The sequence below is a fragment of the Saccopteryx bilineata genome, chromosome 5, assembly GCF_036850765.1.
Source record: "Saccopteryx bilineata isolate mSacBil1 chromosome 5, mSacBil1_pri_phased_curated, whole genome shotgun sequence".
Taxonomy (NCBI): Eukaryota; Metazoa; Chordata; class Mammalia; order Chiroptera; family Emballonuridae; genus Saccopteryx; species Saccopteryx bilineata.
The window spans coordinates 158,464,366-158,482,133 of record NC_089494.1 but is presented as its reverse complement, the minus strand read 5'-3'; the positions used below and the strand labels follow the sequence as shown (position 1 = coordinate 158,482,133).

Below are 17,768 nucleotides of genomic sequence, written 5' to 3'. Positions count from 1 at the left end.
GCTCCATGGGACATTGGGAATATCTAAAAACATTTTTTTGTTGTTGTCACAACTGGCATCTAGTGGATAGGGCCCAGGTATGCTGCTATAATACATCCTATAATACAAAAAACAGCCCTACAACAAAGAATTATACAAAATATTAATAGTGCTAAGGTTGAGAAAAGCTTGCCTGAAGTTTTTTTTTTTAAAGGGCTTCACAACAAAAATTTTAAAATAACTTAAATTTTCCTCTGGTTTATTTTAGAAACAAAATTAAATAATATTTTCAAGACAGTAGAGGTATTTTGAATCAGAAAACATGAAAATCTAGAACTATAAAATTTTATGTATATTAGTTGGATTCAAAAGAATTTTATACTATATATGTGTACTGAATTATTACATTATAGACTTTAAACTTATATATGTTATATATCAATAATATTTTGGTAAAGCTGAAAAAAATTGTCTTAACTAGATGGGAAGGATGACCAACAGATCCTTCTTATAAAAGAATATAATTTCTTTTAAAAAATTTAAAATCACCTAGCGTGCGGAGGACCCGGGTTCGATTCCTGGCCAGGGCACACAGGAGAAGCGCCCATTTGCTTCTCCACCCCTCCGCTGCGCTTTCCTCTCTGTCTCTCTCTTCCCCTCCCGCAGCCAAGGCTCCATTGGAGCAAACATGGCCCAGGCGCTGGGGATGGCTCTGTGGCCTCTGCCCCAGGCGCTAGAGTGGCCCTGGTCGCAACATGGCGACGCCCAGGATGGGCAGAGCATCACCCCCTGGTGGGCAGAGCGTCGCCCCATGGTGGGCGTGCCAGGTGGATCCCAGTTGGGCGCATGCGGGAGTCTGTCTGACTGTCTCTCCCTGTTTCCAGCTTCAGAAAAATGAAGAAAAAAAAATTTTTTAAATCAATTTTTAAATATAAACTACTTAAATTTTTTTTAATTTAAAATTTGTAAAAACAAAATGTTTAAAGTTTAAAAACCATTTTAAACAATAAGCGTCAAGCTGAACTTTTGAAAAGAGGTTCCCTGTGAGCGGTGTGCAGTGTTTTGTGTTTCCATTACCTGGAGGAACGTCTTGGCCCATAACCGGGATCTGACTTTCAGGACTGCACTTTCTCCTCCTTCCAGGCGTCCCACTGCACAGGAGATTTGTAAACACTCGATATTTGTACAATTCTGCAAAAAACAATAACTTCGCAAAATCAGCAGCTTTAAACTGTGGTAGAGAATTGACCCTGAAGTCAGTTTATTTATATCTTATTTCCTCAGAAGTCATTGCCTAATCCAGTGGTCCCCAACCCCTGGGCCATGGACTGGTACAGGTCCGTGGGTCATTTGGCACTGGTCTGCAGAGAAAGAATAAATAACTTACATTATTTCCGTTTTATTTATATTTAAGTCTGAACGATGTTTTATTTTTTAAAAATGACCAGATTCCCTCTGTTACATCTGTCTAAGACTCATTCTTGACGCTTGTCTCGGTCACGTGATACATTTATCCATCTCACCCTAAAGGCCGGTCCGTGAACATATTTTCTGACATTAAACCGGTCCATGGCCCCAAAAAGGTGGGGACCACTGGCCTAATCTATAAATTATTAATTTAAATGAAGAACAAATACATTAAAACAGCCAAGAAAAAACACAGTTTGGTGGTAATGATGTACCAACTTCAGTGGCAATATAGAGATAAAATGGAACATAAGGACAACATAAAATTTAAGTTCTTTTCTAAGGACTTAAAACCATCATCTTATAATAGCAACTTAATTGTTCTGTTTCATTTGCTTAGAACTCAGGGAAATGTTTCTATGGACAGTCACAGCACTCAACCCTGGACAAAATAAAAGTTCTAGAATGGTTTTCAAAGAAGGTCCCTGAGTTTATATTATTTCAAAGATTCAAAGTTATTAACCTACTGACAAGCATTTGCTCTATAACATTCTTCTTTCTGTCTAAATTACTTCCTGGTTATAAAGCAGGCTCTTCAGAGAGTTCCATCCATTAAGCTGTTTTTAAACTATATAGTTTATTTATTTATTTTTAAGTGAGGGAGGGAAGATAGAGAGACAGGCTTCCATATGTGCCCCGACTGGGATCTATCATCTGGGGTGATGCTTAAGTATCGATCTATTTTTAGTGCCTGAGGCTGATGCACATGGACCGGCTGAGCTATCCTCAGTGCCTGGGGCTGCAGGAGGGGAAGAGGGAAGTGGAGGGGAAGAGGGAGGGGGAGGAAAGCGGGAGGAGGGGGAGGGGGAGAGAAGCAGATGGTCATTTCTCCTGTTTGCCCTGACCAGGAATCTAACCCAGATTGTCCATAGGCCAGGCCAACAGTCTATCCACTGAGCCATTGGCCAGGACCTTAAACTAGTTTCTAGGGTTGTTCAAATTATAATGGGTAATCTTTAATATATATATAATATATATAAAATGCATGTTCCTGGAAATTATTTATTATGATGACATTCTACCTATCAAATCATGTTTTCTGATTGGATCTCATTATAGAAATAAATGAACACCTCACATCCATTTTCCATGTTCCCATAAGTAGGATGATACTTCTTGAATTATACTCATTGATTTGAATTTATTGTGTGGGCTATGCTTTATTGTTTATGTTTCAGGCACTGGGCACTGGCCTACAGATGCTCAATAGACATTAGTTTATTCGATATGGTGTGAAGTAGTTTGCTGAGGCATATTGCACTAATGAAATCGATACAATACAGGGTAACCTCAGAACATATAACTATAAAAACCTTCTTTGAGACCCTCAGCATTCTCTAAAAGCCAAGCAATAAGTAATGTATATGTGATAAACTCCAATATTGTTAGATTTCTCCATGATGTTTACAAATATAGGTAGCTGGGCTGCTCTTGTTCTACTAGAGTTGGGAACTGAGATGTTTGGGTCTGTCTCCAGCAGAAGCAGGAATTCTCAAAGTATGAAGCTTATGCCACTAGTGAGGACTCTCACGTTAGCCTATGTTTTATTATTGACATGCTGTGTATGGCTAACCCCACCCTTTGAAGGCAAAGGTGGTGGAGAGTCAGGAGGTAATTTTTGTAAACTCCCTGGAAATGGTGATCCCAGCTCACTAACTCTGTTGAAGGATTTTGAAGAAGGTGATGCTTAGAGTGAATTTTGAAAGATGAGAAAGAGTTACCTAGAAGTACAGGATGATGGGGGACACGGTTCTCTCATAGAAGCTTGATGCATGTTCAGGAAAGAGAAGAAAAGGGTTTCTGGGGTGGAGTGGACAGATGGCAATGAGATAGGAAGAGAGAAAGTCCAAGTTGTAAAGGATCTTTCTATTTGTGCCAGGGATGATATTATTCAGAATACACTGGGGAGTCTGTGAAGCATTTATTTATTTATTTATTTATTTATTTATTTATTTATTTATTTATTTATTTATTTCGTGACAGAGACAGAGAAAGACAGAGAGAGGAACAGATAGGGACACAAAGACAGGAAGGGAGAGAGATGAAAAGCAATAATTCTTCGTTGCGGCACCTTAGTTGCTCGATTGCTTTTGATTGACCAGGGGGCTACAGCAGACTGAGTGACCCCTTGCTCAAGCCAGCCACCATGGGCTCAAGCTGGTGAGCTTTTGCTCAAATCAGATAAGCCTGAGCTCAAGCTGGCGACCTCAGGGTTTCAAACCTGGGTCCTCCACATCCCAGTCCGACGCTCTGTCCACTGTGCCACCTCCTGGTCAGGGTGTGAAGGTTTTTGAGCAAGGGCTATGACCATGTTTGTATTTTAGGAGACAGGTGGTGTGTGGAAAGAACAAACAGAACAGTGGGAGACAAGGGGAATAAGTACTTGTTACAAGAGTCCAAGTGAGAAATGATGAGGCCCTGAACTGAAGCAGTAGGAATGGAAAGAGAAAGATGTATCTTAGAGAAGTTTTGGAAGTAGAATAGACATGTGGAGACTAATTGAAGGCTAGGATAAAGGAAAGGGAGAGGTGGAGTGGCTGTTTTGGTTTGGAGAACTGGGTGGATGGGTGCTGGCATTACTGAGACTGGGAATAAAAAAAGATGTATATTTTGTGGGTCCTGGAAACAGAGTTTTGGACATGTGGGGAATGGCATGTCTATGTCCAGATGGATATATACAGTGAACTCTTCAAATCTCTAAAGGAGCAAGGGAGGGTTAAGACAGTAGGAAACACTTAGAAATGACTAATGACTGCAGTTATGATCATGCAAGAAATTTTCCTAGGAATGCAAAGTCAATGGGTGAGAAGAGGTGGGCTGAGGATGTAATCCTGAGGTCTGGAAACTTCTAGGATGAGAAAAAGAAAGTCATGAAAAATTCAAAGTGCAAATCAAAAGGTAGGAAGGGGAGCAGGAGAGAATGTTTTGGGGGAATCCAGGGGAGGCGATGGTTTCTGAAAGTGGTCAAGAGTATCAATCCCACTGAACAGGATTAAGAAAGATAAAGTTTCTGTTAACTGAGTAATAAAAGGAGGAGAAGATGGGGGTAATAGATGCAAAAGAATCAGGGGCCCGAGATGAGAAAGGCAAGGATGTTCTTAAGTAGAGGAGAAATTATATCTCAGGGTTACAGATACAAATTTTTCCTATGCAAATTGGAAATGATGATCCCAGTGTAGGACGTTGGTACTTTCCACTTTCAAATTTCTAATCAGAAATGGGATCCAGTAAGTTGTTTTTAACTAAACAAAAACTGTAGGAGGTCTTATTTAGCTTTTGATTCCAGAATAAATTTTGCATAATCACTTTCTATCCAGAATTATTTTGACTTGAGGACATAGGGAGGCATATGACTTGCAATTTTTGAACCAATAAGGGAGAAAAAGAATAAAACATTATTTAACAAAATCAGATGTGAAAATCCAGGATCGCCTTGCCTTCACTGCAATAATAAGTTTCTATGATAGTCAAAGGTTAGAGATCATCTTGTGTTAAAAATCTTTAATAAGAAAGAATACAAAGAAAAAAATCTGATCTCATAACAGAAGAGCATATAATTTTCAAAAGAATATTGATCTCCACAGTCTTTATAAACTCATGAGATCTATTCTGAAGTGGAAATTTAAAAATAGAGTTAAATCTTGATTTTCCAAATTGTTGGTCTCCACGGGTTTGGGCACTGGTTCTTCAGAGGGCTTTCTTATTGGCACTGTATATTAGAATTCTATAGATGTCAATCATTAAAATTTTTAAAAATATAACAAGGTATAACTGACATACATTAATTTCAGATATACAACAAAATGATTTGATATTTCTATATATTGCAACATAATCATGATAAGTCTAGTTAACATCTATTACCATATATAATTACACTTTTATTTTCTTGTGATGAGAACTTTTAACAGTTACTTGCTTAACAACTTCCAAACACACCATATAGTATTATTATAGTAGTCACCAGGCAGGTACATTGCATTCCCAGGACTTAAATCATTGGCTTCTGTTCTATTCCTCCTGAAAGCTTTTTAAAAATGATATTATGTAGAATTTTATTAATTTATTATAAATTCAATAGCACACAAATTCCCTACTCTTACATTTTTCAAAATGTTATAGTGTCATAAAAATTTATAGGAACTCAAATCCTATCTGCCAACTGCCATAGCTTTTTGCCATATAATTTCAGGTTTTTCTATTATAATAAACATTCCTCTCTTGACTTAGGTTTAACTGATTAAGTTAGATTTGCTCTCAAAACAAGACAGAATTGCTCATTATACTTTTCTGTCCACTTCCATTTTTATAACTCTTTATACTGTCAAGATGAAATAAAGGAATGTCAGAGGAAATTCAAGACATATATTTTTTAAAAGAAACCCATTTTAACCCCTTTTGAGTGTACAGTTCAGTGGCATTACCACTCATATCGGAACATAAGGGAGAATTGAATAAAAAATGCTGATTTAGGAATGCTGTCCACCATTTTTGCAAAGTGCTAACTTAGCAAGCACAGGTTAGATCTACAACAGAATGTGGTGCTAAGACTGCAGTTCTCTTTGGCCCAGGACACCTGAACATTCCATTCTCGGCTCTTGGAGATGGAGCAGAGGATGCCGAGATTCAGGGACAGGTGCAACACTCACTCCCAGGGCTCATTGAAAGGCAGCACTGCTTGAGGCTCACTTCAAACTTTCACCAGTGCAGTGTCTGGGGACGGGCTAATAAGTGAATCTTTAAGTCCTTAAAACACATTAATGGTCACATTTTATGTTTCTATCATTACTTCCCCAATGTGGCCTCCATGGCAGGTTGAGTAGGGTGAAAATTTACATTGCAAGTACTCATTAGTCCTCCCAGAAAAGCCACTTTCATTTCTCACACTATGTACTGGCAAAAAATGTCAGGCATATCAGAATTGGAAAGTGAAAAGCAACAGTTGAAGCTTAAACCGTCTGTGTTGTCGCATCTGATCTTTCCCCCAGGTTCTGTGCACTGATTACTCACCAGGATTTTTGCTGGGCTCTGTCTGTGAAGCTCTGGCACAGGCACATCCCTCTTTCTGACAAGATGAGGGATGGTTGAGTTTCGCAAAAAGGCACTCAGCTCAGGGGTGTCCTCTTGGAGGGCAGCAGGCTGTAAACAGAAAGCAAGAGGTATCACGTACAATCACATTAACACTTGTTACCTAGCCTTGAACTCTCCAGAATATTTTTTTTCCACAACTGGATATAATTTGCATTAGAATGCAGACATGGTCTAAGTTACCAGCAGCATTCCAAACAGCAAAATGAATCCCACCCGTAAGGAACAACCTTGCTATTCTCCAATGATAGGAATTTGTGAGGCATGTGGAATGCCACCTGAAAAGTTCATCTTATGCAGATAAAATTTAAAAAAATTTTATTATTACTATTTTTTTTATTTAGTGAGAGGAGGATAGGCAGAAACAGACTGTAGCATGTGTCCCGACCAGGATCCACCTGGCAAGCCCTGTAGAGGGCAATGTTCTGCCCACCTGGGGCTGTTGCTTTGTTGTAACCAGAGCCAATCTTTTTTTTTAGCACTTGAGATGGGGGCCATAGAACTATCCTGAGCACCCAGGGTCAATTTGTTCTAAGCTGCAGGAAGGGAGAGAGAGAGAGAGAGAGAGAGAGAGAGAGAGAGAGAAGCAAGAAGGGGAGGGTTGGAGAAGCAGATGGACGCTTCTGTGTGCCCTGACTAGGAATCAACCTGGGACATCCACATGCCGGGCTGATGCCTGACGCTCTACCACTGAGCCAACTGGCTAGGGCAATGAAGATAAGATTTTGAGCAGAAGTGATTTCTCTGTAAGCATAGAAAATATGGAGTCACTTTTCAGGCAAAGAGCCATTATTCACTTTTTTCTTCCCTCTCCCTGTTTATCGGGGTTGGTTAAGCTGAGGAGATTTCTATGTGGAGACTTAGATCCCGAGGTGGCAGCCAAGCGTGGCACCAACCACAAGGTTCCAACATGGTCTGGGACCTGACGTAGGCACTTCTGAACCCCACACTCCTGTAATTGTAAGAAGTGCTCCCTCAGGAGAGACCCACGTTCTAATGACAATGACTTTTCCTAATCTTGGCTCATGAACATTATGCCATAGGAGTTTGTTTTCAGCCCAAAGTTGATTTTGAAAGTGTTTGAGAATTTATGATTTTATCTCAGGCTCCAGACTGGGTCATCTAATGGCTGAATACATATTTTGAGATTTCCAATAAGCGACACATAACATGCTATTAACATTCTTTTAGACTAACTGAATAAAGAAGCCTATGTTTCTGCTCCCCTTCTCCCCAAACACATCTTCTTTCATCCAGATTTTCTTTGTAGTCACAGGGACAGTAACGGCATGTTTATTGCTGTGGAATGAGAAAAGATATTCTCACACCGCAGATGTGGGATGCACCACCAAAGATGAAATGATAGTGCCCAATATGTCCTGAGAGCCTAGGAAAATCTCCTGGACAAACAAAAGACAGAGTCTAGACTTCTTAGTGTGCCATGCATAGACCTCCAGGTTCCAGCTTTGGTCTGCTCTTCCTGCCTCATGTCTCAGCAGGAGCCCTGTGCATTCTGCCTCTGGTGTGCAGAAACAGCCTCCATTCCCGACCTGCACCAGGCCGGTTTCCTCAGCCCCTATCTGACGTTCCACATGACGGCTCTGTTCCTCATCAGCACCTATCCACATGTACAGTAACTGCCTACTGACTCATCTGAGCTGCTCACTGCAAAAATGAAAAATGAGAAGCGTAGGGTCACATACAACATCGTAGGAAATATTGGAAAAGAGGGAGAGAAAGCAGATCCAAGGAAGAAAAGTAAGATGGGGAGCATGAGATGAAGGAGGCAATCCAGGCAAGTATGAATCTATGGACATCTACGGAAAAGAAAGCTGCAAAAAGAGTGACTATAAGAATGTCAGAGGCAGGTGAGGAGTAAAAAATAAAATTAGGACTAAATATTATTCGTTACATTTGTCACTTGAGAAATTATAGACATATGTTTCAGCAATTCTACTTTTAGGTATTTATCAGAAAAAAATGAAAGCACTAATTCAAAAAGATATCTCCACCTCTATGTTCATTGCAGTATTATTCACAATAGCCTAGACATACAAACAATCTAAGTGTCCATTGTTGGATGAATAAAGAAAACACACACAGACGGAATATTATTCAGTCATAAAAATGATGAAAATCTTGGTGCTTGCAACAACATGGATGACCTTGAGGGCATTATGGTAAGTGAAAAAAGTCAGACAGAGAAAGACAAATAGTTTGTGATCCCACTTATTTACAGAATCTAAATAAAACAAAACAAAATTCAAACATTGAATTATAAGAAAGAGGCAAAATAAAACAAATAAAAAATGAATGTTTTAAGTTATTTATAATGGAGATAATAAAGACAGTAACAAAATATTATGGGTATATACAGGTTACTGGTTAAAGAATGATATATAAATGACTACTAAGCAGTTGTAAAAAAATGATATAAGCTATAGTTTAGAAAGATATAAGATCTTAGTAAGGGAAAAATGCAGGTTACAAAATAGCATATATAATAAGATTATATATTTTAATAAAAAATTAATGTATATTTAGCTTATATATCTAGAAATAGAAAAATAATCTAGAAGAATAGTCATCTAAGAGTATTACTAGCAGTAGAGGTTTGATGATAATAAAAACATTTTGCTAATTTTTTAAAGGTATGATAATGATATTATGAATTTTTAAGGAGTATCCTTTATTTTCACAGTATGCAGTGATATGGATAAATAATTCATAAATAAATAGGAAATGTAACAGTAAGTGAATGAATGGTGACAGTACTAGAAATTTAAATTTTTCTTCTTTATGTTTTTTATACGTTGTGACATTCTTCTGATGGACATTTAGAATTTTTAAATATGAAAACTAAAAACAAAAAGCCATTTTATAATTGTAATAATAAGAGTAAAACAAATAACAGTAGGAATAGCAAGTACAGCTTGTCTAAAAATGGAAAGGAAAAGGCCCCTTCCTGGAAGAGAATGCAGAGGCAAGTTATTTGTTTACTGTTTATTTTGAGATGGAGGAAATTTAAGTAAGTTTATAGGATCCAAAGGAAGGAAGTAGTAGAGAGGAAGAGGCTGAGGACGCAGGAAATGAAGGACATGCTTTTTGTAGCAAAGTTAAATTTTGAAGTAAAGGGAAAATTCTCCTTCCCCTGAGAGTGTTGAAAAAAAGCTGAGGATGGGGGAAAAATGATTAGATATGTGTGTGTGTGGGGGCGAGGGTCAGGTGGGGTGGTGAAAGAGATCATTAGAAGATTCTCTTGCTGTAAGTTTATCTGGGATAGAAATGCTAAAGAGGCTGGATGGCAGGAGAGTAGTGAAGATTTGGAGAAGCCAACAAAGAGAACGGGAGGCAGAGATCATCAAAACGGCAGGGAGGACTTCTCTGGAAGCTGGCTACCCAATAACACTTCCTCCCATCAGTCTGTAACGGTGCCCTCAGGCTAAGGGGGTAGAGAATCCAAAATATAAGACTGTATATGACTGAGATTTTCAAGGTTGGAACTTGAAGGATGGAGGTGAAAGGAGGTTAAAGAAGGGAATTTGTAACAGAATGTTTCAACTGACTCACCATGGATTCCAGATGGTCATGAGAGTGGGGTGGGTTCATTAATTTGGAAAAAGACTTCATATCAAAGAAGTGAAAGAATTATAAAATTAGGAGGTTGAATGGGAGGCATATATGTTAAATATATGAGACCTAGAAGTGAGGGAAGTGTCAGCCCCGTGGACACTGGAGTACTCCAGGATAATGTTAAGGTCTGACACAGTGAGAAGTGTGAGGCATGCATGGTTCATGGATCCTCAGGATATGGTCTTGAGGTACTCAAGATATGGTTCTGTGGTCTGATAGGAAAACTTTTATATCATAAGATCAAAAATTGAGTTTAGATAGAAAATTATGAAAATCTCTAAGATTCTATTATATATATATTTTCAATCATATACTGTATATGTGTATCTGTGTGTATGTGGCTTTTGCTTTGAGATTTGTCATGTGCCATTTCCTTTTTTAAATAGGTATTTGGGTGATCTGTTAGAGGGTTAATTCTGTAGGTAACCGAATTACAGAGAAGAGATGCAGGAAGGAACTAGGGAGTATTTCTTTTTTCCCAAGTTAGAGTTTATTATTATTGTTGGTAGTAGCAGTAGTAACAGTAGTGGTAAAATAAGAGTCCAAAGAGAAGAAAACTCTTTAACTTCCTTTGTGGTTTCATTGGATGCAGCATTGTGTGTACAAAGAACACATTCTGGTCCTGGCCAGTGGCTCGGTGGCTAGAGCATTGGCCTAGTATATGGACATCCTGGGTTTGATTCCAAGTCAGGGCAAACAGGAGAAGCGACCATCTGCTTCTCTCCTTCTCCTCTTTCTCTATCTCTTCCCCTCCTGCAGCTAGTGGCTCAATTGGTTGCAGCATGGCCCCAGGCACAGAGGGCTTTGTTGGAGCATATCAGCCTCAGGTGCTAAAAATAGCTCAGTACTGGAGCATCAGCCCTAAATGGGGTTGCCAGAGCATGCAGGAGTCTGCCTCACTATCTCCCCTCCTCTCATCTAAAACAAAACAAAACAAGTAAACCACCCCCTCTAAAAAACACATCCTATAGTGGTAGGCTCAGTACATCATCATTCACAAGTATTTGTAATGGTCTTTCAATAAAATACAAGACTTACTTTTAGCTACAGAATGAATATATTACACAGCAGTGGTTGATAAAACACATTTCTTTATTTCCTCTGTAACATTATTTTATAGATAGAGGAATGACACTCTTAAATACCATAGTCAGAAAGTCTTCTAATGACTTGCAACCAGTTTTGTTAAATGATATTCTAAAAATTATTTCAAAATACAAAAAACAAAACAAAAACCGCCAAAAACAAATAAAAAAACAAGAAAGAAGTTATCCAAGAAATGTAAATAAACAGTGAAAGCCTATTTTCTAAATGAACTTTTGGAGCCTGTTTCACAACTTAATGTGAACCCATAGGTCATGTTTTTCCTTAATCTGGAATCCTTTTAGGTGAGGGAGGCTGGCCTCCCAGCACCCATGGTAGGCAGACATTCAGTTCAGAGTAACATTTGCTAAAGGCTATGAGAAGCTGATGGTAACCATTAAAGTATCTTCTTTAGAACAAACTGCAATAAGGAAACAATTGTTAGTAAATATGGTTCTTTCCCCAGATGCATCTCAGATTTTGACCCCAACAGGAGTTTTTCATTCTCATTACTCTTCACCGAACTCTTCACTCTGGTATAGGTTTAAATTTATGGAGTAAAGGAATATACTGTGTAGCTGGAATGTTGCAATGCTGTTGGAAAACAGTTTTTGAGAAAGAGGGATGAGATGATATTAAAGGCTCTGTGAACCCAAACAAGTGCAATGCATACTGTCTTTTTCTTGTTTGTAATTTGTTTTTGGATTTCAGGTATTCCTAGTAAGAGGTGGTAGATTTCTCTCATGTAATTCTTTGTCTATAATTAAATAGAAGTAGAGACAAGCCCAGGGGTTCAGGCTTCTATGTAATTTTCTCTCAGACATAAATATTAAACATTTTTGGGGAAGAAAGAAACCCATGTTTTTTTTAACATCCTGAAAAGTTCATGCAAAGCATAACCAAAAGAATCAGTTTATTCCATTGGCGATTTTGAAGCTTTTCTTAGTTGTTGGACATATGTTTTACATTTTAAAGTATACATGAGAACCTGAAAACCATCTTACAAAGTAGATAAGGCAGAAAGAAATTGACCCTAGAGAGACTGTTCTCTTTGGTGGCTAAAAATTGGACCTTAAAAAAATAAAGAGTGAATTAAATGAGAGAGAAAGGGAGAGAGAAAGAGAGAGAGAGAGAGAGAGAGGCACGAGTGAGTTGGATGCCATTGTTATATAAAGTAACAAGTGTCCCTCCCTGCATTAGAGAGAGAGAGAGAGGCACGAGTGAGTTGGATGCCATTGTTATATAAAGTAACAAGTGTCCCTGCATTCTGAATTAATAACAAGCAGTAAGTAAATGAAGGCAGTTATGAAGAAAATTCTCTCAAGGATAGGACAAAACTATGCAAATTTGCTAAGCAAAGCCACTGTCTATAGGCTCACTGATTTAACAAATAAATTATTGGTTAGACTATAATCTTTTGTTTTTTTATTACTGACTGAATTTAGAGAGACAGAGAGAGGAAGGGGGAGAGAGAAGCATTCATTTGTTGTTCCACTTAGTTGGGCACTCATTGCTCGCTTCCCGTATGTGCCATGACAGAGGACTGAACCCAGAACCTTGGTGTTTCAAGATGATGTTCTAACCAACTGAGCAACTGGCTAGGGCCAGGGCTATAATCTTTGGCAAATAGTTTCTGCTTTCCATGTTTGTACTATCTGGTTGTAATCTGAACTTCCTGTGGGAATGGTCTTATTCAAGAGATGAGTTCTCAGTCATGACCTCCTGTTTTCTATCGTTCCAAAGGCAGTTCTTCCTATAACACTGGCTTTCTCTCTTGTGACTGTTGTCCTAGTTTAGTCTCGGTCAGACCATTTCTAGCTCAGAATTCTTCTTTCGTGACCTTAAGACTCAGGTCTTGTGATCTTAACGCAAATTAAATTTGAGTATCTCATTTGCCCTCCTCTCCTGGGTATAGTTTTATACTCCACAGCCCATTCTCCTAGCATCTCACACTTGGTCGTTCACTATGTAATCTTGCCAATTTTAAAAATTCTTTATTCTTTATGCAACTTTGCATCCTTAGTACTGTTTACTTTTTCAACTTCATCTTATCTAGAAATTGTAGCCCGTTTGAAGGATTCTCCAAACCTCAGGATAGACTTAACCAAAATAAGAAAATTGGTAGTTTGAAATCATTATTTTACTGCCTTAAGAATAGCTTGAGAAATACTTTACTCAACTCTAAAATTTTATTTCAAGTTGGATCTGGAATGAATTAGGATTTAATGGATTGGTCTGAATGCCACAGACAGTTGACAGCTTCAAAATGTTTTAGGTGGAAGAATGTGGAGAAATTGCAACATTAAAGCCCTCTGTTCTGACTTGGACAATGAAGCCTGGAGGAACAACCTTCATGGTCATCTGCTCATGCCCCTGAGTTTACGGAAGGCAGAGAAATAAACTTGCTGAAGTGAAACCATCATGGGAGAAACAGACAACCAAAGATGAAGCCTATTCAGTGGGAAGAAGAAGTGGAAGTAGCAGTACTGTGACAAGGCACTGCCACCCCCACTCAGCTCTTCCTGAACCCTGCCGTCTACCCACGCTTCCACTGGCCCTCATACTCAGATATGTGAACAGTGTCGACAAAGCAGGCTAAGCGGATCTCCATGAAGCTGGGTATGAGGCAAGTATTAAAATGAAAAACTCGCTGACTTCTACTGGCATCTGAGTGTGTCCTTGCTGACCACCCCACAGCACTAATTTAGTTGCTGATGCCCTGTATTTGGGCAACAAGGGAGATGTATGTGGGTGAGATCTTTTGCCCACAGCCACAGGTTACAGAATGACTGTAGTGGTGGCTTTCAAAGGCAGTCAGTGTATGTACTTCAAGCCTTGTGAACATTAGGACAATTTGCTGGGATAACAACTCTATCAGTTGCTGTTGGGAAAACCCCACTCAGGCCTTTTTGAACTTTGAGACTTATGTAAGCAGAGCCACATTTGGAATACATACTCAGTTTATAGACGAGTTGTATTTCAGACAGTTTTAAGCTAGCTGTTTGGCATTCAGCATTCATTTCTCTTTAGAAATGATGTTTTAAATGGTGGTCCAGTTCTCAGGCCAGCCCGCAAACATATCTACTTTATGCACAATATGGCTTTGGCACATAAAACTATGAGATTGAAATAAAAAAGAAAGCCAGAACAGTTGCTATAGAAGTAATTTAAAGAAACAGAAACAAATCATTGTGTTAAGTATATTATATTAAATGCTGATTCATTTAATTAAAGGGAAGATAGTGGAGATTCTATATAGCATCTATCTGGGAAATGTCACAGGTTTTAGAGTTGTTGGCACTGTTCCCCTAGAGTGGGAGGCCTAGAAAGTGTTTCTGAGGAAATCTGATAGTTTCCTTTTCATAAACAAATTTCCTTAAGAATTTAAGAGAGTTGGAAAGAGGGAGTGAATAAGGCAGCTACTTTCAGTGGTCAGTGGGCAAAAATGAGAATATAGAAGGGATAAATTAACTAACAAAAAGTATGTGCACATGTGAGCAAGGGATTTTGCTGAAAGCAAATTAACTGAACAGTTGAAGGGGAGACATGGTTGGAAATCTGCAAATCCTCCAAAGGAAGCTTTGGAAAGTTGGGGAGGTATTCTCCCCTGACTGGTCCTTGGTTGGGGTATTCTGGTGGCTAGTCCAGTAGCGACTGGAGCGTGCTCAGAAAGGATTTGCAGAAAATGGACTGCTCACAGAGGCAGATGTTTTAAGAGGCACTCATCACTTATCACTCAACTTATAAAGAAACTATAGAACCAAATAGTAAGAAATTTTACCTTTGTCCACTAAGTAGACAAAGGTAATTTTTAATATTGGAACTTAATTCTTGACTAAACAAATATTTCTGCCTCCCTGTTCTTTTTACTAAACCTACCCTCTCTGTACTTCTTAAGAAACCAAGTTAAAAAAATAGCTTGAGGTTGTTAAAACTAAAACCATCTATGCTCCAATTTTTTTTAAAAAATTGCAATTTGATTTGATGTAAGAAGCTAAAATTGATATTGTTTTAAAATTTCCCAGATCTATTTTTTGAAGATATTAAGATATAATAATTTGTTCCTTAATAATTTTCAATTCATATGATATTTAAGGCAGAGAATAGACTTTTGGTTTTGATTTCTTTAGGTAGAAATGCATTGCCAAGTAAATTATTAGCAACTTTATCAAGAAATGATTTAATATCTTAAGAGGAAAATAATCATCAAATACTCTCAATTGTTTATAGTTATTGGTATAAAATATAATGATTATTAATTTTTTAAACGTGTTTGTTGATGAAAGCTCTTTTGGACTTTCTGGGTCATGCTTATTGAATGTAGGTAAAAATACTCTGAGAACCTGAGAGTAATATCATTTCAAGTATTCCATGAATTCAGAATTTCAAAAACTCATGAATTGTAAAAATTAGTTATTTTAAGGAGCTATTACTTCATACTATAATCAAATCTTCTTATATTCACCTTCTACAGATTGAGAAATTTATAAAAGAAACATAATTAAGTTGCTTTTTAAAAATTTCTAACCTTCGACAGTTTAAATCAAAGTCTATATGTTAACAACTAACTGGGTAGCAGGGAATACAGGTGCTTAGTATATACTACTACTCAGTTTGCATGAATCTGTCAAAATTTAAGGCAAGTTATCTATTTGTTACTGTTCCAGTCACTATAAATGATTGTTACTTGCAATGAAGAAAAAATAACTCAAAACCAACATGGTGCACATTAAACAAGTTACATAATATATACAAACATATATAAATAGTGTCAATATAAACTAAACATTACACTTAAAGAGAATTTGAGACTTTCTGCATTATTATATGCTCCATGAACCCATGACTGAAATAGAGTATATGGGAATTGCAAAACAGGATGTGTGAATGTTTTAATTACTTGGATGTTCTATTACATTACATTTAAAGGTGTTATTTTATAACATAAGCTACTGTCTGTGAAGATGCTGAAATGTCAATGAAAAGCTAAAAGAGAGGAAATGGAAAAGAAAATTGCAGGGAGGAAGTATTTTAAATAATTCTGTGGACTACAAATGGTCTTCTTTATTATTTCCCCATAAAGAGGGAGGATTGATGCCTCATAAATCTTTTAATACTGAACTCTGTTTTAGTGTTCTGCTCTTTGAATGGAAGACATGTTAGGCTGAAGACAGAAGCCTTTCACAACAGGCACTGTCCACATGCCCCTGGTTGAGAGCAGAGGGGGACTTGCATCCTGGACCACTGAGTGCTTCATGAAGCCTGCCCTCTGCCCCACTTCCCATAGAGAGACTGTGCTCCTGCAGCCATTAGAAAATGTCCATTCTTAAATGAAGGTCTTTGTGAGGACATCTGATTAAGAATAAGTGGTGTGTCCCCCTTTATTCAAATGTGCCATTTCAAGGATTTATGCTAATTACTTTTTTTTCCTTTTCCAGGAGGAGTCTAAAGCCAAATTTGGATATTAATCTGGATGAGATCAGCTCCATGGCAAGCTCTCCATTAGCTGAAGTGTGACCAGCAAACCAGCCCTGTGGATATCAGGTGGGGTTTACAGAAAGATAGAATCTCAGGCCCCACCTGGGACCCCTCTATACTCCCAGGTGATTCAGAAAGGCTGAAGAGTTTGAGATGCATTGCTCTCGGCTTCTTTATAAGCATCACTAAAGAATAGGATCCTAAAAATCTCCATCTGGGGGTTCTCAGGACACAGAAACAGCCTCTGGCAAATTATTGCATTTTACCACTTGCTATTGGCAACAGCTGGAAAAGCTGTTTTGGCAAAGATCCATGTCTTTTTGGCAATACACCAAAAAGACTTTAAAAATAGCATTTTATATAAATTTTCTAAAACATGACTTGTCTACTTATGATTTTGGTTTGGTTGTGCTGCTAGTCAAATAATACATAAAAAGTACATATTGAAATAGGCTAAATAGGCCCTGACTGGTGGAGCTCAGCAGATAGAGTATGGGCCAGCGTATGGACATTCCAGGTTTGATCCCTGGTCAAGGCACAAAGAAAAAGTGACCATCTGCTTCTCCCACTTCCCCCTTCTCTCACTCTTCCCCTCCTACAGCCAGTGGCTTGGTTGGTTCTAGCATGGCCCTGGGTGCTGAGGATAGCTTGGTTGGAGCGCATCAGCCTCAAGTGCTAAAAATAGGTTGGTATTTGAGCATTGGCTCCAGACAGGGTTGCTGGGTGATCCTCGTAGGGGCTCATGCTGGATCTGCCTCACTATCTCCCCTCCTCTCTCTCTCTCTCTCTCTCTCTCTCACACACACACACACACACACACACACACACACACACACACACAAACCAAATAAAAAACACTTCGAACAATAACACTAAGGGAGATTTAAGTTTTCTAGGAGTGACACTTTAAGTAAGGTCTTGCATTTTAACTGTAAAACTAAAAGAAAAGTTCTGATCAATCACCATGGAAATGACTTATAATTACTTCACTTTCTTTTTACACAACACTGTTTTTGTTTTTTCCTTACCATAAAAAGTAA

At 38.2% G+C, this 17,768-nt stretch overlaps 1 protein-coding gene across 1 annotated transcript in view; it reads right to left on the bottom strand.

Moving 5' to 3' along the window:
* Positions 1-17,768, bottom strand: part of ITGA8 (integrin subunit alpha 8) — a 287,595-nt gene that overhangs the window by 31,473 nt on the left and 238,354 nt on the right. Inside the window, exons 26-27 of the mRNA XM_066280756.1 lie at positions 6,457-6,585; positions 1,057-1,170 (exon numbers count right to left, since the gene is read on the bottom strand). Coding sequence (XP_066136853.1) covers positions 1,057-1,170; positions 6,457-6,585 — 243 coding nt within the window. The remainder of the gene's footprint in view (positions 1-1,056; positions 1,171-6,456; positions 6,586-17,768) is intronic.